Below are 19731 nucleotides of genomic sequence, written 5' to 3' on the forward strand. Positions count from 1 at the left end.
TTTAACATCTGAACATTTTTATTAACAAACACACTAGACAGCTTGTTGTCCCTCTTTTTACAGCCACTTCCTGATTCCCCCATGTGACCCCTTGCATTGCCAACTGGGAACTATAGTTCTTTATTATAACTACAGAATAACACAGGGGGTATCTACAGGACGGGCTGCCTCAAGAAGGCAACGTCCGTCGTCACAGATCCCCCCCACCACCCGGGCCGTGCCGTCTTCTCGCAGCTCCCGTCGGGCAGGAGGTACAGAAGCCTGAAGTCCCCACACCTCCAAGTTCAGGAACAGCGACTTCCCTTCAACCATTCGGTTCTTGAACCGACCGGCACGTCCCTGGTCACCCCCTCAGTACAGCAACACTGGGACCGCTTTGTACTGCAACAGACTTTGTCTTCTGTTGTTCAAATTGTGTTCTTCCTTCTGAAACTTGTGTATAATTTATGTTTAACCAATGATATCCTGTGACTGTTGTGTCTCTGATGCTCTGTGACGCTGCTGGAGGGAAGTTTTCCATCCCCCCTATGCACACACGGACCTGTGCGTCTGACGACAAACTCCACTCCATGTCTCCCCGGTTCCCCGGGACCCGCGGAAACCCACCACAGTTCACACATCGGGGGTGCAGAGGGACTGGGGAGCCCCGGGGCAGGGTTTCCAGCAGGTTACCTCGCAGGTTGGGTCGGTCATAAGGAAGGCAAATGCAATGTCAGCATCCATTTGCAGGGGGCGAGGATATAAAGGCAGGGGGGTAATGCTGAGGGTTTGTCAGGGGTCGGTCAGACCGCCCCAGGAATATGTTTGAACCAACCACTACAACCCCGCTCACCCCCTCAGTACGGACACACTGAGAGTCAAAGGGCCGCCCCCTACTGTACACGGGATAGGCCGAAGGGCCTTCTTCTGCTGTACACAGGAGGGGCCGAAGGCCAGTTCCCCTGCTGTACACGGGATGGAGCAAAGGGCCTTTTCCTGCTGTACACGGGATGGGCTGAATGGCCACTTCCCCTGCTGTACACAGCATGGGCTGAAGGGCCACTTCCCCTGCTGTACACGGGATGGGCTGAAGGGCCGGTGTGACTCAGGGATCAGACAAAACGCAGTGAAAACTTTCAGCTTTAACCAACACTGTAAAAACCGAGATGTGGCGGGAGGGATGGGGGGGGGGGAGAGGGGGAGTGAGGGGGGAGTGAGGGGGGAGATGAGGGAGGAGGAGATGGGGGAACACGAGGGGGGATTAGGGGATGGGGACACGAGGGAGGGAGTGGTGAGGAGTGAGGAAATGAGGGAGAGGGAGACAAGGAGGAGGGATGGGGGGATGTGGGGGGGATGAGGAGGAAGTACGGGGGAGACGAGGGAGGGAGGAACGAGGGGGATGAGGGAGGGAGGGAGGGACGAGGGGGTGGACGAGGGGTGGTGAGGGGGGATGAGGGAGGGAGGGAGGGATGAGGGGGGTGGACGAGGGCTGGTGAGGGGGGATGAGGGAGGGGGGATGAGGGACGAGGCGGGGTGAGGGAGGCCCCTCCTCCTCACAGGCCCAGCAGGTCACCCTCAGCTCCAATCTGCTGGTGGTCCTGGGTGTCGCCCTCCAGCTGGGGGTCCTCCTCAGCCCCCAGACTCTGCTTGTCCCCCTTCCCCTCCTCCTCCTCCTCGGACTGGTCGGAGTTGTCCTCCTCCAGGTAGCGGTACCCCCGCACCTGGTGCCGGGGTTTCGGGATCCGGGGGATGCGGAATGGGACCTTGCGAGCGAGTTTCTGCTCCATCCACAGGTAGGAGGCGATGGCGGCCAACAGAGTGACCAGCAGGATCCCCAACTTCACCTGCGGACCCCAAACGGCAGCGTCAGACACAGGGTGAGGCTTCCTCCCCTCCCCCTCCCCCCGCACCATCCCGACACACACTCCCAGGGTCAGACACAGGGTGAGGCTCCCTCCGCACCGTCCCGTCACACACTCCCAGGGTCAGACACAGGGTGAGGCTCCCCCCGCACCGTCCCGTCACACACTCCCGGGGTCAGACACAGGGCGAGGCTTCCCCCGCACCGTCCCGTCACACACTCCCGGGGTCAGACACAGGGTGAGGCTCCCCCCGCACCGTCCCGTCACACACTCCCAGGGTCAGACACAGGGTGAGGCTCCCTCCGCACTGTCCCGACACACACTCCCGGGGTCAGACACAGGGTGAGGCTCCCCCCGCACCGTCCCGTCACACACTCCCGGGTGAACCCTCCCCACCCCTCCCCCGACCGAGGCCCTCCCCATCCACCTGCAGGTCCCTCCCCACCCTCCAGACCCCCGGTCCCACTCACCCAACACTCCTCACCCGAGCCCTCCCCTCCTGCTGACCTTCATGTAGGCCGCGGACCAGAGGTAGACAACGAAGATGGCCATGGCCTGACACCAGTGGTAGATGCAGAAGGCAAAGTCCTGTCGCTCCTTGTGCTCGTAGAACATGCCCAGGATTGCTGTGGGGGGGGCGGGGGGAGAGGGAGGGGGAGGGAGTGGGAGAGGGTGGGAGGGAGAGGGGAAGGAGGGAGGGGGAGGGAGGGGGGATTAGGCAAGAAGGAAGTGGTGTAGAGGGAATGGGAGGTGGGGGAAATGTCGGGGCAGGAGTGAGAGGATTGGGGAGGGGGGGATAAATCAACCCATTTCAATTCACTGTGGGGGGGCGGAGGGAGAGAGACTGGGGGGAGAGAGAGAGAGTGGGGGGAGACACACCGTTACCCCCTCCCCCATCGGGCACCCTCCCCCCCCGGGCACCCTCCACCTCCCCCACCTTCCCTATTTCTGCCTCCTTTGCACTGCCCTCAGCCCCTCCCCCCTCCCCTCCTCTCAACCCTTCCCTCACCCCCCCCCAACTCACCGGCCAACCCGGTCTTGTTCAGCGCCCCCCCCCACCCAGCCCCTACACTCCCCCTCTCCCCCCAACCTCCCTCTCCCCCCGAACCCTCACCCCCCACTCCCCTTCCCCCCCACCTCCTTCTCCCAGTGACCCCCCCCACTCACCGGCCAGCCCAGTCTTGTTCAGCGCCCCCCCGCAGCCCCCACACCTCACCCCCAGCCCCCACACACCCTCCCAATCCCCTCAACCCCCCCGACCCCCCTCTCCACCCTCCTTCGATCCCCCCCCCCCGTGCCCCCCCCAACTCACCGGCCAGCCCGGTCTTGTTCAGCGCCCCCCCGCAGCCCCCACACCTCACCCCCAGCCCCCACACACCCTCCCAATCCCCTCAACCCCCCCGACCCCCCTCTCCACCCTCCCTCGATTCCCCCCCCCCGTGCCCCCCCCCAACTCACCGGCCAGCCCGGTCTTGTTCAGCGCCCCCCCGCAGCCCCCACACCTCACCCCCAGCCCCCACACACCCTCCCAATCCCCTCAACCCCCCCGACCCCCCTCTCCACCCTCCCTCGATTCCCCCCCCCGTGCCCCCCCCAACTCACCGGCCAGCCCGGTCTTGTTCAGCGCCCCCCCCAGCCCCCACAGGGCCGACACCAGGTAGAGGGCAGTGACGTTGGCGGGCCGGAGGTCCAGGGGGGCAGGGGCCCAGCAGAAGAGGCCGATGATGAGGACGGCATGAAGCAGGGCCCCCGCCGACAGGCTCACCTGGCGGGAGAGCCTCAGCACCCACAGGCACAGCAGGGAGGAGAGCGAGGCCGAGGCCCCGTAGGTCATGATCAGGCCCGAGAGGTGCTCCATCCCCAGCGAGCAGACCCCATAGGACTGGGGTGGGGGGGGGAGAGGAGGGATGGGAGGGGGAGGCAGGCGTCAGAGGGGAGGGGGAGGGGGAGGCAGGGGTCAGAAGGGGGGAGGGGCGAGTGGGGGAGGGGGAGGGGGGAAGGGGAGGGAGGGGGACGAGAGAGGGGGAAGGGGAGGGGGTAGGGAGGAGGGGAGAGGGAGGAGGGGGTGAGGGTTGGAGGTAGGGAGGGGGAAGGAGGGAGGAGATGAAGGGTGGAGATAGGGGGAGGGGTTAGGAGGAGGAGGGGAGGAAGAGGGGGTGAGAGAGGGGGAGGAGGGAGGGAGAGAGAGTTAGAGTTCTATCCAAAACCTGCTGTTCCTCCCTCCCCCAATACCTTGCTCCACCCCCGACCCCCCCCTCCCCTCTGCTCCCCCCTCCCCTCCCCTCCCCTCCTGGCCACCTCCCAACTACTGACCCCCATCACTTGCCCCCCCCCCACCCCGGGTCGACCATCTCCCTCAGGATGTGACCCCCTCCCCTGAGCCAACCCTCCTCCCCCACCCCAGGATGTGACCCCCCGCCCTCCCCTGGGCTGATCATCCCCTCCCTCTCCCCTCCCCTGGGCCGACCCCCCCTCCACCCCAGGATGACCCCCCCCTCCCCTGGGCCGATTGTCCCCTCCCTCTCCCCTCCCCTGTGCTGACCGTCCTCCCCCTCCTCCCCAGGGTGTGACATCCCTCCCCTGGGCCAATCGCTCCCCCCACCCCAGGGCGTGACACCCCTCCCCTGGGCCAATCACTCCCCCCACCCCAGGGCGTGACACCCCTCCCCTGGGCCAATCACTCCCCCCACCCCAGGGCGTGACACCCCTCCCCTGGGCCAATCACTCCCCCCACCCCAGGGCGTGACACTCCTCCCCTGGACCAATCACTCCCCCCACCCCAGGGTGTGACACCCCTTCCCTGGGCCAATCACTCCCCCCACCCCAGGGTGTGACACCCCTCCCCTGGGCTGATCCCATCTCTTGGGCCGATCGTTCCCCCCACGCCAGGATGTGACCCCCCCCCCTCCCCGGGCCGATCGCTCCCCCCCCCACCCCGGGATGTGACCCCCCCCAACTCACCAGTGCGAAGCCCGTGCATGCGAAGAGCACTTCGAAGCCGCTGTAGATGAAGAGGGGGAAGAGGTGGCGAAGCCGATAATCTCTCATGTGCTTGAACGGCAGCTGGAAGATGTTGCCCCACCCAATGCTCCTCAGGTCGATCTCCTCCGTGGGGCGGTAGGCTGGACCACACAGGGTCAGCACCTGGTCCCGGAGAAACCTGGTCAGCAACAGTGCTTCCTCACACAGTGGGAGAGTCAGGGTGCTGTTGTGTGGGGAGTGGTCCAGGGGCCGTTGGGGCAGGTGGTGTGATGGACTTAGGAGGATGTCCAAGGTCACCACAGGATCTGGGTGGTGTGGTGGCCGGTGAAGGAGGTTGTCCAAGGTCACCACAGGATCTGGGTGGTGTGGTGGCCAGTGTAGGAGGTTGTCCATGGCTATAACAGGACTCCGATCTACAGCAGATGGAATATAATGTGGACACCCTCTTCCCCACAGTTGGGGGAAGCAAAAACTAGAGGGCACAGGTTTAAGGTGAGGGGGAAAGAGATTTAATGGGGAAACTTCTTCACCCAGAGGGTGGTCCGTGTGTGGGACGGGCTGCCAGAGGGAGGGGTCGAGGCAGGGACGTTCACAACACTCGGACAGGTCCGTGGATGGGGAAGGTTCAGAGGGAGACGGGCCAAACGCAGAGAGATGGGACCAGCTGGGATGGGGATCTGGGCCGGCACAGATCGATTGGGCCGAAGGGCCTGTTTCCATGCTGTTTCCATGTACACGCATAGAAAACTGGGAGCGGGCGCAAGGGAGAGGCTGCAGTTGGGCGGAATGGCCTTGGGCAGTGTGAGGAACAGGATGAGAGGAGACCCCCACCAGGAGGGGGCCAGACGTTACCATTAACATGGCGAGGAAGGCCACCCCCATCAGCACGCTCTCCATTATGATCAGACTGATGCTCTGGGGCAGCTTCCAGAGAACAGTGCGGTTCAGGCCTTCGATGGTACCCCAGGCGTCGGTCCCTGGAGAAAGGGGGCAGGAAGGTGTGTGTGATCTCCGCATCACCCCGTGTCCCAGTGAACAAGCCTCACCCCGTGTCCATGTCCCAGTGACACCCCTCTCTCCGCAAACCCCCTCCCTTCCATTGACACCCCCTACCACTGACCCCCTCCCTCCCTACCACTGAGCCCCCCCTGCCTCCCAGTGACCCCCCTCCCTCCCATTGATCCCCCTCCTCCCACTGACAACCCCCCCCGTGACCCCCCCTCCTCCCATTGGCCCACCCTCCCTCCAAGTCACACTCCCCCTTGCTCCCAGTCACCGCCCCCCCTCACCACAGTATTTCACGCTGAAGAGTGTGTGGTTGGCTTTGCAGAGGTAGGTGTCCAGGAAGAAAGCTGTGGGCATCTCAGCGAAGATAAAACTCATCTGCAACGAAGAACAGCTCCTGGTGAGAAGATTCATCAGGTTCACAGAGACGGAGGGGTGCAGGGAAACGGTTCCCCGACAGCGGGGTCACAGGTAGACGGGCGGTGGAGAAGGCGTTGGGCACGCCGGCCTTCACCGGTCAGGGCACTGAGTACAGGAGTCGGGAGGTGATGCCGCAGATGTACAGGACGTCGGTGAGGCCGCACTTCGAGTACTGAGTTTGGTTCTGGTCGCCCTGCAGTGGGGAAGGTGCCGCTGAGCTGGGAGAGTGCGCGGAGGGAGATTTACGAGGGACGTTGCCCCTGGGGGACTTGAGGGGATTGAGTTTTACGGAGAGAGGTCGGGGCAGGTTGGGACTTTATTCCCTTGGTGCGTGAGGGGTGAGGTGTGTAAAACCGCGAGGGGTGTTGATGGGGTGAACACGCACAGTCTTCCCCCACCCCACCCCCCACCCAGCGGTTGGGGAATCGAGAACTAGAGGGCACAGGTTTAAGGTGAGAGGGGGAAAAGATTTAATGGGGAAACTGCTTCACCCAGAGGGTGGTCCCTGTGTGGGACGGGCTGCCAGAGGGAGGGGTCGAGGCAGGGACATTAACAACACTCGGACAGGTCCGTGGACGGGAAAGGTTCGGAGGGAGACGGGCCAAATGCGGGGAGATGGGACCGGCTGGGATGGGGATCTGGGTCGGAATGGACCGGTTGGGCTGAAGGGCCTGTTTCCCTGCTGTGGGATTCGATCTTTATCATGGTTGGGATAGTTGTAGAGGGGACATTTCCTGATTTCTTCCCCCCCCCACCGAACCAGGGGTCACTGAGCAGTGACGGGGAGCAGGAACCCCGGCTGATTCCCCCCCCGCAGGGGTCACTGGGCAGTGACGGGGAGCAGGAACCTCGGCTGAATCCCCCCCCTCTCTCCAACCTAGAACTTTGTCCAACACTTACATTGAAGAAGAAGTAGAAGATGCACTGGAAGGTGATGATGTATCTGTGACAAGCGCCCTTTGGGGCCTTCCCCTGATCCTGGACGTGTTCCTCCTTGTAGTGGAGATACTCGTAATATTTCTGCGCCATTCTGTGGAGGACCACAGCTGAACGTTAGCCGAAGTGTGTGGAGCTGGGAAATGAGAAGGGGATGATCACATTGTTGGGGTGGTACAATCGGCCCCCAGATAGTCAAGGGGAACTGTGTGTAGTAGGGATTGTGCAGAGTTGTAAGGATAATGTGGGGTTTTAACTTCCCTCACCTAGACTGGGGCTGAAGGGCTGAGATGGGGTCGAACTTGTTCAGTGCGTTCAGGAAAGTTTGCTCGGGCAATAGATTGAGGGCCCTACGAGGGAGAGGGCAAAGCTCGACTTACTCTTGGTTACCAGCAAAAGGGCAGGTGGCTGAGGTGTCAGTGGGGGAGGTCTTTGGGACCAGTGACCATGGTTCTGTAAGTTTTAAACTAGTTCTAGACAGGGACAGATCTGGTCCACAGGTTCACGTTCTGAACTGGGGCAAGGCGGATCTTGACGGGATGGGACAGGGGCTTGCAAAGGTTGGTTGGGGGAGGTTGTTTGCGGGCAAAGGGACCTCCTGCAATTGGGAGGCTTCTGAAGGTGAGATGGTGAGGGCTCGAGGTCTGCCTGTTCCTGCTGGAGGCCAAGGCTGTAGGGAGGAGGGGGACTCTGGGTGAGGAGGGATTTGTATTGGTATTGGCTTATTATTGTCACTTGTACCGAGGTACAGTGAAAAGCTTGTCTTGCAATCTGATCGTACAGGTCAATTCATTACACAGTGCAGTTACATTGAGTTAGTACAGGGCGCATTGATGTAGTACAGGTAAAAACAGTAACGGTACAGAGTAAAGTGTCACAGCTACAGAGAAAGTGCAATGCAATAAGGTGCAAGGTCACAACAAGGTAGATCGTGAGGTCAGAGTCCATCTCATTGTATAAGGGAACTGTTCAATAGTCTTATCACCGTGGGGTAGAAGCTGTCCTTGAGCCTGGTAGGACGTGCCCTCAGGCTCCTGCATCTTCTACCCGATGGAAGAGGGGAGAAGAGAGAATGTCCCAGGTGAGTGGGGTCTTTGATTATGCCGGCTGCTACACCAAGATATTGAGGCCTGGGTCAGGTACAGGCCACTGGGATCGTGAGTCCGGGGGATGCAGGAGTGTACTTGAGAAGGAGATCAGGAGGGCGAGAAAGGGGGGCTGGAGATAGAATTGGCGGAGAAGTCCCAAAAGTATATTAAGGGGTAAAACGTGTAACTGGGGGGAGAACAGGTCCCCAAGAGACAGACGGGGGCACGTCTGTGTGGAGCCACAGGAGATGGACGAGGTCCCCAGTGAGCGTTTCTCCTCTGTGTGCACCCTGGAGAAAGGCGGGAAGGCTTCGGAACTAGGAGAAGTAAATGGGGAGGTCTTGGGGTTAGTCCGCGTTACAGTCGAGGAGGTGCTGGAGGCCTTAAAAGGTGTGAAGGTGGACAGATCTCCAGGGCTTGACCAGGTAGATCCAAGGAGACTGTGGGGAGCTACAGGAAAGGTGTGGGAGCCCTGGCTGAGATACTTGCATCGTCGTTGGCCACGGGCAAGGTGCTGGGGGACTGGAGGGTGGCCAATGTTGTGCGTAAGGAGTTTGTACGTTCTCCCCGTGTGTCTGCGTGGGTTCCCTCCAGGTGCTCCGGTTTCCTCCCACATTCCAAACACGTACGGGTTAGGAGCTGTGGGCATGCTATGTTGGCGCCGGCAGCGTGGTGACACTTGTGGGCTGCCCCCAGCACATTCTCAGTAATGCAGAAGATGCATTTCTCTGTGTTCCGAAGTGACTAATAAATAAATATCTTATCTTATGTTGTGCCTTTATTTAAGAAGGGTGGCAAAGAAAAACCTGGGAACTATAGACCAGTCAGTCTCACATCTGTGGTGGGTAATTTATAGGAGGAGATTCTGAGGGAGAAGATCTATGTACATCTGGAAAGACGGGTTGATTACGTGAATCCAGCAGGGCTCTCTGCACGGGAGATCACGTCTTACCGACTTGGTTGAGGCTTTTGAAGAAGTAACCAGAAGGTCAATGAGGGCAGGATGATGGACGTGGTCCACAAGGCCCTGGATAAGGTTCCATGTGGTAGGCTGCTGTTGGATTGTGTGGGATCCAGGGAGAGCTGGCTGACTGGAGACACAGTTCTCTCGACGGTGGCAGAGGGTAAGGGTGGGAGGTTGTTTCTCAGGCTGGAGACCTGTGACTAGTGGTGTTCCCCAGGGCTCAGTGCTGGGCCCGTCGTTGTTTGACATCTACATCAATGATTTGGACGAGGGTGTACGAGGCGTGGTCAGTGAGTTTGCCGACGACACTACAATAGGTGGTGTCGTTGACAGTGAAGGTGGTCATCAGGGTTTACGGGGGAATCTCAATCAGCTGGGTCAGTGGGCTGAGGTGTGGCAGATGGAGTTTAATTTGGATAAGTGCAAGGTGTTACATTTTGGAAAGTCAGATCCAGGTTGGACTATCGCAGTGAACAGCAGGGCCCCTGGGGAGTGTTGTAGAACAGAGGGACCTCGGGGTACAGGGACACGGTTCCCCGAGAGCAGGATCACAGGTAGACAGGGGTGGTAGAGGATGCATTGGGCACGCTGGCCTTCATCGGTCAGGGCACTGAGTACAGGAGTCAGGAGGTGATGTCGCGGTTGTACAGGACGTCGGTGAGACCGCACTTGGAGAACTGCGTTCAGTTCTGGTCGCCCTGCTGTGGGGAAGTTGCCGCCGAGCTGGGAGAGTGCGCGGAGGGAGATTTACGAGGTCTTTGCCCAGGACTCGAGGGGACTGCGTTACGGAGAAAGGTTGGGGCAGGTTGGGACTTTATTCCCTGGAGCTTGAGGGGTGTGGTGTGCAAAACCACGAGGGGCATCGATAGGGTGAATGCGCAGTCTTTTCCCCCCAAGGGTCAGGGGAATCAAGAACTAGAGGGCACAGGTTTAAGGTGAGAGGGGAAAGATTTAAGAGGAAATTTCGAGGCAACTTTGTGACACAATGGATGGTGTCTCTTGTGGGACGGGCGGCCAGAGGGAGGGGTTGAGGCAGGGACGTTAACAACACTCGGACAGGTCCATGGATGGGGAAGGTTCAGAGGGAGACGGGCCAAACGTTGGCATATGGAACTGGCTCGGATGGGGATCTAGGCTGGCACGGACCGGTTGGGCCGAAGGGCCTGCTTCCCTGCTGTGGGACTAGATGACTCAAAAATCTCGCCGTCCTAACAATGCTACATCACTTCAAACCTGTCGTCCCGTCACACATTCCCGGGGTCGGACACAGGGTGAGGCTCCCCCCGTACCGTCCCATCGCACACTCCCGGGGTCAGACACAGGGTGAGGCTCCCCCCGGACCGTCCCGTCACACTCCCGGGGTCAGACACAGGGTGAGGCTCCCCCCGGACCGTCCCGTCACACTCCCGGGGTCAGACACAGGGTGAGGCTCCCCCCGCACCGTCCCGTCACACACTCCCGGGTTCAGACACAGGGTGAGGCTCCCCCCGGACCGTCCCGTCACACTCCCGGGGTCAGACACAGGGTGAGGCTCCCCCCGCACTGTCCCGTCACACACTCCCGGGTTCAGACACAGGGTGAGGCTCCCCCCGCACCATCCCATCACACACTCCCGGGGTCAGACACAGGGTGAGGCTCCCCCCGCACCGTCCCATCACACACTCCCGGGGTCAGACACAGGGTGGGGTGGTGGGCCCAGACACACCTGGTGACATAGTTCCCCACGGCTGCCCACAGGGGGACGATGGCTGCTCCAATAGCGATGGCCGATGGGACGAGGGTGTAGTATCGCTCCCAGTAGTTGGTGGAGACGAAGAGGGCGTAGATCCCCATGGCCAGGAACATCATCCACTTCGTGCCCAGGAACCTGGGGGCAGGAGAGAGGAGGGGTCAAACCGGGGGTGGGGTCCAAACAAGGGGGGAGAGGTCAGAAACTTGGGGGGGGGTCAGAATGGGGTCAGGGGTCAGAATAATCCCATCCCACCCAATCCCTCCCCATCCCTAACCCCACCCACCCCCTCTGACCCAAACCATCCCCACCCATCCGACCTCTGACCCCAATGCCTGAATCCGGAGGTCCCACGGAGGTTCCCCGAGGCCCCCCCTCGGACCGGGTTACCTCCCCCCCCCACCTGATGAGCATGGGGGTGCAGAGCAGCCTCAGACTGGGTTACCTCCCCTCCCGGACCGGGACCCCCCCACCCCTCAGACCGGGTCACCCCCACCCCCCCCCCCCGACTGGGTCACCACCACACCCCCCAACCCCCCGGGCAGGGTTCTCTCCCCACCTGATGAGCACGGGGGTGTAGAGCAGGGCCACGATGGGTGTGATGTTGATGCCCATCAGCATCTTCCTGTCAATGTCCTGCAGACCCATGTTGCCGTATTTGACCTCTCGGTACGTCTCATCGTAGTGCAGGATCAGCTGCACCTGCAGGAGGCCTGGGAGAGGGGAACATATGGCACTGAACACGCAACACGCAACACGGAACGTGCAACACACAACACAGAACACGCAACACACACTTCAACACCTGGGCCCCTGCACCTCCCTCTGCAACGGGATCCTCGACTCCCTCCCCGGGAGGCCACAGTCAGTGCGGAGCGGGAGTAACTTCTCCTCCTCGCTGACCGTCAACACAGGTGCACCTCGAGGATGCCCCCTGCTCTACTCTCTCTACACCCATGACCGTGTGGCCGGTCACAGCTCAAACCCCATCTGTAAATTCGCCGAGGACACCGCTGGTGTTGGCAGAGTCTCAGATGGCGACGAGGAGGTGTACAGGAGTGAGATCGATCAGCCGGTCGAGGGTTGTCACAACAACAACCTTGCTCTCAACGTCAGCAAGACCGAGGGATTGACTGTGGACTTCAGGAAGGGGAAGTCGCGAGAACACACACCAGTCCTCACTGAGGGGTCAGTGGTGGGAAGGGTGAGCAGCTTCAGGTTCCTGGGCGTCAACATCTGCAAGGATCTGTCCTGGGCCCAACACATCGATGTAATCACGAAGGAGGCACACCAGTGGCTCTACTTCATCAGGAGTTTGAGGAGATTTGGTCCGTCACTAAAGACTCTTGCAAATTTCTACAGACGTACGGTGGAGAGCTTTCTGACTGGGTGCATCACCGCCTGGTACGGAGGCTCCAATGCGCAGGATTGCAAGAAGCTGCAGAGGGTTGTAGACTCAGCCAGCTCCATCACAGGAACAACCCTCCCCGCCATCGAGGACATCTTCAAGAGGCGGTGCCTCAAGAAGGCGGCGTCCGTCACTGAGGAGCCTCCCCACCGGGACATGCCCTCTTCTCGTTACTACCATCGGGGAGGAGGTACAGGAGCCTGAAGACCCACACTCAACGATTCAGGAACAGCTTCTTCCCCTCCGCCATCAGATCTCTGAACGGTCCACGAACCCATGAACAACACCTCGCTGTTCCTCTTTTGCACTATTGATCTATTTTTGTAACTTACAGTAATTTCGTGTCTTGTACTGTACGGCTGCCGGAAGACAACACATTTCACGTCGTCTGCCAGTGACAATTAAACTGATTCTGAACATCAAACACACAGGACAAGACCCTTCAGCCCACCATGTCTGTGCCGTACACGGTGCCAAATTAAGCTACACCCTTTCCCCCTGCACACGGTTCCCCTCCCTCCATCCCCGGCACATCCCTGGGTCTGTCTAACCCCCTCCATCATATCTGCCCCCACCCCCTCCCCCGGCAGCACACCAGGCACCCACCGCTCCTTGTAAAAAAAAGCCTCCCCCCAAACGTCTCCTTCGAACTTCCCCCTCCCTCTCCCCTTAAATGCATGGCCTTCGGTATTAGACACCTCCACCCCCTGGGGAACAGAAGATACCGGCTGTCTCCTCTCTCTACGCCTCTCGCCGTCTTATAAACCTCTCCCCTCGGCCTCTGCCACTCCGGAGACAGCGACCCGAGTCTGTCCGACCTCTCCTTATAGCTCGCGCCCTCTAATCCGGGCAGCGTTCCCGGTGAACCTCTCCCACACCCTCTCTCCGAAGCACACCCTGTAACGGGCGGGGGGGACCGGAACTGCACACGTACATCCCGACCGGAGTTTGAGACGGGGGTGGGGGTTGGCGGCTAATCCAGGCGTCAAGCACGGCGACAAATCCTCACCTGTTGCTACACCCAGCCAGACCCCAACAATGACACTGGTCACGAAAGGATGGGGCTGCGACTGTCTGCTACAAGAGAGGGGGGTGGTCCCCTCGATAACGTCTGCAGAGGTTATACCGAAGGTCTTTGGAGTTTGGAACAACGGGGGGGGTGGGGGGTTGAGCGGTGTAAGGTCCCCAACAGGGTTGGTGGGGAGATTGTCACTGACGTACGTCGTGAAATGTGTTGTTTATGTAAAAACTACCGTGAGTTACAAAAATAAATAAGTGGTGCAAAAGAGGAACAAGGAGGTGGAGTCCATGGGTTCACGGACCGTTCAGGAAATCTGATGGTGGAGGGGAAGAGGCTGCAGAGGGTTGTAGACTCAGCCAGCTCCATCACGGGCACAAGCCTCCCCACCATCAAGGACATCTTCAACAGGTGGTGCCTCGAGAAGGCGGCGTCCGTCACCGAGGACCCTCCCCACCCGGGACGTGCCCTCTTCTCGTTACTACCATGCTTGAGGGTTAGCACACAGATGAAGGTCGAGCAGCGGGTGTGGTGTACATGGATTTTATGAAGCCGTTTGATAAGGTTCCTCAGGGAAGGCTCATTCAGAAAGTCAGGAGGCACGGGATCCAGGGAAACTTGGCTGTGTGGGTTCGGAATTGGCTCACCCGTAGGAGACGGTGTCTCTCAGACAGAGTGACCATGTCGGACGTCTCCCGCTCCTCTGGGAGTGAGTTCAAGGTATCAACCACTCTCTGTGTGATAATACGTACCCCTCAGATCCCCAGGGGAGAGAGGGAGGGAGACGGTGGGGGGGTGGGGAGAGAGGGGCTGGGGGGGAGAGAGAGAGAGACTGGGGGGGGGAGAGAGAGAGAGACTGAGGAGAGAGAGAGAGAGACTGGGGGAAGAGAGTTGGGGGGAGAGAGAGACGGGGGAGAGAGAGACTCGGGGGAGAGAGAGACTGGGGGGGAGAGAGAGACTGGGGGGAGGGGGGAGGGTGGAGAGACTGGGGCGGGTTGGGGGGGAGACTGGGGGTGCAGGGACCCCAGACACGACACTTACCCAGGTAGACGGCGTACGTCAGCATGCTGCTGAGACTGGCGCACACCAGGTTTCTCAGCACCGCCAGCCGCTTACGACGGTAATGCTTCCTCTCCTCATCCTCCTCGTTGTAGTCCTGGCCCATGAATTCGTCAATCTGTGGGGAGCATCGTGTCGGGGGGGGGGGGGGGGTCACACCCGGCAGGAAAAACAGGATCTTCCGTCCCACCGCTCCGCGTTTGGCCCCCTGAAACCCCCCTCCGACGGGAACCTCAGGTCCTCCCCCGAGTCCGGGCAACGTCCCCGGAAAATCTCTTCCACGCCCCACCTCCAAGTTCGGCGGCATCTTCCCTCCCGCGGGGCGGCCAGAACCGTGCCTCAAACTCCCAGGTGCAGCCTCACCTATGTCCAGTACAGCTGCAGGCCCCCGGGGCCTATGGCAGTGGGTGAGGCCCAGGTCCTCTCCACGGCCTACTCCTCACACGCACTAGGCGAGGTCCAGACTTCAGCCCCAGCCTACCCCCCCCCCCACCCCCCCACCACCAGGAGAGGCCTAGGCTTCATCCCTGGCCTATTCCTCACATGCATCAGGCAAGGTCCAGGCTTCATCTCCGGCCTACTCCCCAACACCACCAGGAGAGGCTGATCAGATCTCTCGGTGGGAGAGCATTTTGGAGACAGTGACCATAACTCCTTGACCTTGACCATCGCCTTGGAGAGGGATAGGAGCAAGCGATATGGGAAAGTATTTAACTGGGGGAGGGGGAATTATGATGTTATTGGGCAGGAAGTTGGGAGCGTAAATTGGGAACAGACGTTCTTGGGGAAGTGCACAATGGAAATGTGGAGGTTGTTTAGGGATTACTTGCATGGGGCTCTGGATAGGTTAGTCCCATTGAGGCAGGGTAAGGATGGTTGGGTGAAGGAACCGTGGTTGACACGAGACGTAGAATATCTCGTCAAGAGTAAGAAAGCAGCTTACCTGAGGTTTAGGGAGCACGGATCAGACAGGGCTCTGGAGAGTTACAAGGTAGCCAGGAGGATGCTTAAGAATGGACAGGAGAGCTAGAAGGGGGCACGAGAAGGCCTTGGCGAGTAGGATCGAGGAAAAACCCCAAGGCGCTCTACAGGTATGTGAGGAGTAGGAGGATGACTGGAGTGAGGGGAGGACCGATCAGAGACGAGAGAGGAAACATGTGCCTGGAGTCAGAAGAGGTGGGGGAGGTCCTTAATGAATACTTTGCTGCAGTGAGGGAGACATTGACGTTTGTGAGGATGGTGTACGACCGGCTGATACGCTGGGGCATGTCGACATGAGGATAGAGGACGTGCTGGAACTCTTGAAAAACATTAGGATAGATAAGTCACTGGGGCCAGACAGGATATATCCAAGGTTATTACAGGAAGCGAGGGAAGAGGTTGCCGTGCCTTTGGCGATGATCTTTGTGTCCTCACCGGCCACAGGAGTAGTGCCAGATGATTGGAGGGTGGCAAATGTTGTTCCTTTAAGAAAGGGAGTAGGGGTAACCCTGGGAATTACAGACCAGTGAGTCTTACTTCAGTGGTGGGCAAATTACTGGAGAAGATTCTTAGAGACGGGATTTCTGGGCATTTGGAGAAGCGTAGGCTGATTAGGGACAGTCAGCATGGCTTTGTGAGGGGCAGGTCGTGCCTCACAAGCCTGATTGAATTCTCTGAAGATGTGACAAAGCACATTGATGAAGGTCGAGCAGTGGGTGTGGTGCACATGGATTTCAGTAAGGTGTTTGACAAGGTTCCTCATGGAAGGCTTATTCAGAAAGTCAGGAGGGATGGGATCCAGGGAAACCTGGCTGGGTGGATTCAGAAATGGCTCGCCCATAGAAGATGGTGGTAGATGGACCGTATTCTGCCTGGAGGTCGGTGACCAGTGGTGTTCCGCGGGGATCTGTTCTGGGACCCCTGCTCTTTGTGATTTTTATAAATGACTTGGACAAGGATGTGGAAGGGTGGGTTGGTAAGTTTGCTGATGATACCAAGGTTGGTGGTGCTGTGGATAGTGTAGAAGGTTGCTGTAGGTTACAACGGGACATTGACAGGATGCAGAGCTGGGCTGAGAAGTGGCAGACGGAGTTCAACCCGGACAAGTGTGAAGTATACGTACATTTCCGGAGATCAAATTTGAAGGCAGAACACAAGGTTGATGGCAGGAGTGTGGAGGAACAGAGGGATCTTGGGGTCCACGTCCATAGATCCCTCAAGGTTGCTGCGCAGGTCGACAGGGTTGTTAAGAAGGCATATGGTGTGCTGACCTTCATTAGTCGGGGGACTGAGTTCAAGAGCCGCGAGGTGATGTTGCAGCTCTGGTCAGACCGCACTTGGAGTATTGTGTTCAGTTCTGGCCCCATTATAGGAAGGATGTGGGAGCTTTAGAGAGGGCGCAGAGGAGATTTACCAGGATTGGAGAGCACATCTTTTGAGGATAGGTTGAGCGAGCTGGGGCTTTTCTCTTTGGAGAGGAGGAGGATGAGAGGTGACGCGATAGAGGTGTACAAGAGGCACAGATCGAGTGGACAGTCAGAGACTTTTCCCCAGGGCGACAACGGCTAACACGAGGGGACATAATTTTAAGGTGATTGGAGGAAGGTATAAGGGGGATGTCAGGGGTAAGTTTTTTACACAGAGAGTGGTGGGTGTGTGGAACGCACTGCCGGCAGAGGTGGTGGGGGCAGGTACGTCAGGGACATTTAAGAGACTCTTAAACAGACACATGAATGATAGAGAAATGGGGGGCGATGTGGGAGGGAAGGGTTAGATAGATCTCAGAGCAGGGTACAATGTCGGCACAACATTGTGGGCCGAAGGGCCTGTACCGTGCTGTAGTGTTCGATGTTCTATGAGGGGCCCAGCCTTCATCCCTGCCTACTCCCCAACATCAACAGGCAAGGCCTAGGCTTCACCCCGGCCTACTCCCCCACACACCCAGCAGGATGGGCCCCCTCCACGGCCACTGACCCACACCCGCGAGGCAAGGCCCAGGCTCCATCTCCGCCCCACTCCCCACCACCAGGCGAGGCCCCATCCCCGGCCTGCAGCCCCACCCCTGGGCCCTGGTGAGGCTCTGACCCCGCTCCCACCACCCACCATCTGACCTCGGCAACGATACCCCACCCTCCCAACTCAGAGCCTGACCCCCTGACCTCAGACCCACCAAACCAACCAGGGTCAGGTCAGGTCAGGTCAGGTCAGGGGGCCGGCTGCAGCCCCAATCTTTGACCCCACCACCTGACCTCCCATGACCCCTCGAGTACCTGGGCGTCGTCATCAGGGTAGAAGGTCGCGGGTTGCTCCCCGGCCGCCATCCCATTCTGTGCGGCGTCATGGTAACCGTGGGCGTCGGGATCCATCATTGGGGCAAGGGGGGTCGGGGGTCAGGGGGCTGAAGGAGGAATAACCGTTGGTTCAAAGGTCAGGGACGTACCCGAAAATGAGCCTCTTCTCCAAGTGACCCCCAGTTACGGTGACAACATGCAACCTCCTACACCCCCCTCCCCGTCTCCGTCACCCCCTCCCTCCCCTACGCCCCTCCCCGTCCCAGTCACCCCCTCCCTCCCCTACACCACCTCCCCGTCACCCCCTCCCTCCCCTACACCCCCTCCCCATCTCCGTCACCCCTCCCTCCCTTACACCCCCTCCCCGTCTCCGTCACCCCCTCCCTCCGCTACGCCCCTCCCCGTCCCCATCACCCCCTCCCTCCCCTACACCCCTCCCCGTCTCCGTCACCCCCTCCCTCCCCTACGCCCCCTCCCCGTCTCCGTCACCCCCTCCCTCCGCTACGCCCCTCCCCGTCCCCGTCACCCCCTCCCTCCCCTACACCCCTCCCCGTCTCCGTCACCCCCTCCCTCCCCTACACCCCCTCCCGTCACCCCCTCCCTCCCCTACGCCCCTCCCCGTCCCCATCACCCCCTCCCTCCCTTACACCCCGTCCCCGCCTCCGTCACCCCCTCCCTCCCCTACGCCCGTCCCCGTCTCTGTCAGCCCCTCCCCATTTGTGATCCCCTCCTGCCCCTACACCCTAAATATCTCTTCTGTCTCTTTCTTTCTCTCCTTCTCTCTCTCTCACACACAGACACACAAACGTAGACGCACAGACACACACACACACACACACAACACACACACACTCACTCACACAAACCAACACACAGACACACATGAAAACAACACACAGACACACACACAAAACACTCTCACACACACATAGAACACAATAGACACACACATGCACTCACACACACACAGACACACATTCACTCTCTCACACGCACTCACGCACACAGACACACACACACACAGACAGTCACACATGCTCACACACAATCACACACACCGTCCCTCCCACACACGCACTCACACACACACTCACACACTCACTCACACACACACATATCCTCCCTTCCACTCACTCACAGACACACACAGACACTCACACACCCCCTCCCTCCCACACAGACACTCACACACACAACACCTGCACACCCACAGGCAGTGGGCTGTGAATCCGACCTCTCCTCTCTCTCTCTCTCTGGCCCGAAACTGCCGAGTTCCTCTTTTCCCACAGACAGTCAACACTTCCGCCTTGAAACTGTTCCTGCCCTTCCCTCCCCCATCTCACCCGTCCCCTTAAAGGGAGATCCCCCTCCGGCCACCTCCGCCCGACAGTCCGGAGTGGTGTGAGGGACCCTCTGGGTCGGGTCCACGCCGGATTCAGACATTCACACTGGGGGTTAAATCAGGAAATATAGAACCATACAGCAGTGAAAGGAACTTCAGCTGAATCCCAGCCCCAGACCTCAGTGACCGGCTCAAGCACAGGCCCAGACCCAACACCGGGGCTGCCTCGGGGGAGGTCAGTGGGGGCAGAGAGACGTGGCTCTGGTCGATCGAGGACGCCTCTCCGCCTCCCCGAGAGGTGAGCCGGGCTGTGGTGCGCCGCACGGATCAGCACAGGGACCTTTGTCCCCTGGACTGGCTGGGAATGGGAGGGGGGAGGTGGGAGGGGGTGGAGGTGGGAGGGAGGGTGGGAGGGTGGAGGTGTCTGAGGACAGGCTCGGGAGGTCGCCTGTGGCTACAGTTGGATCTGGGTCAGTGGGAGGTTGGACAGGTTTCCCTCCTTCCCTCACCGTCCCTCGATCCCTCCATCCCTCCGTCTCACTACCGATCTCCCTCCCTGCTCTCTCCACACTCTCACCCCCCTCCCCTTCTCTCTCCCCCTCCCTCTCCCTCCACCTCACTACCGATCTCCCTCCCTCCTCTCTCCACACTCTCACCCCCCTCCCCT

The 19731-nt window shown here is 59.8% G+C and overlaps 2 protein-coding genes across 3 annotated transcripts in view; one reads left to right on the forward strand and one right to left on the reverse strand.

Moving 5' to 3' along the window:
• On the reverse strand, window positions 1-19333 carry unc93b1 (unc-93 homolog B1, TLR signaling regulator). Of its 2 annotated transcripts, XM_052009926.1 has the most exons (12): window positions 19066-19327; window positions 17702-17829; window positions 14433-14568; window positions 11525-11678; window positions 10942-11103; window positions 7149-7278; window positions 6113-6206; window positions 5676-5800; window positions 4803-4985; window positions 3444-3723; window positions 2349-2467; window positions 1-1823 (listed from the first exon to the last, which is right to left on the reverse strand). In XM_052009926.1, the coding sequence occupies exons 2-12, from the start codon at window positions 17798-17800 to the stop codon at window positions 1533-1535; spliced, it is 1773 nt and encodes a 590-aa protein (XP_051865886.1). In that variant the 5' UTR covers window positions 17801-17829; window positions 19066-19327; the 3' UTR covers window positions 1-1532. The 2 variants fall into 2 exon arrangements, with proteins under 2 accessions (XP_051865886.1, XP_051865887.1); XM_052009927.1 differs by lacking the exon at window positions 5676-5800 and having other exon boundaries at window positions 19066-19333.
• Window positions 19232-19731, forward strand: part of LOC127567246 (aldehyde dehydrogenase family 3 member B1-like) — a 17599-nt gene continuing 17099 nt past the window's right edge. The window contains exon 1 of the mRNA XM_052009928.1: window positions 19232-19362. The gene's annotated coding sequence lies outside the window, so the exon portion shown is untranslated. The remainder of the gene's footprint in view (window positions 19363-19731) is intronic.

The sequence above is a fragment of the Pristis pectinata genome, unplaced genomic scaffold (genome assembly GCF_009764475.1).
Source record: "Pristis pectinata isolate sPriPec2 unplaced genomic scaffold, sPriPec2.1.pri scaffold_38_arrow_ctg1, whole genome shotgun sequence".
NCBI lineage: Eukaryota > Metazoa > Chordata > Chondrichthyes > Rhinopristiformes > Pristidae > Pristis > Pristis pectinata.

What these genes read in the sequence shown, in the direction of transcription:
- unc93b1 (XM_052009926.1), bottom strand. Translation starts at nt 17,800, where the DNA reads ATGATGGATCCCGACGCCCACGGTTACCATGACGCCGCACAGAATGGG. An exon ending in ACCCTGATGACGACGCCCAG is followed by an intron (nt 14,569 to 17,701) that starts GTACTCGAGGGG and finishes TGCTCCCCACAG; the next exon opens with ATTGACGAATTCATGGGCCA. An exon ending in CTTCAGCGTGAAATACTGTG is followed by an intron (nt 5,801 to 6,112) that starts GTGAGGGGGGGC and finishes CCCTTTCTCCAG; the next exon opens with GGACCGACGCCTGGGGTACC.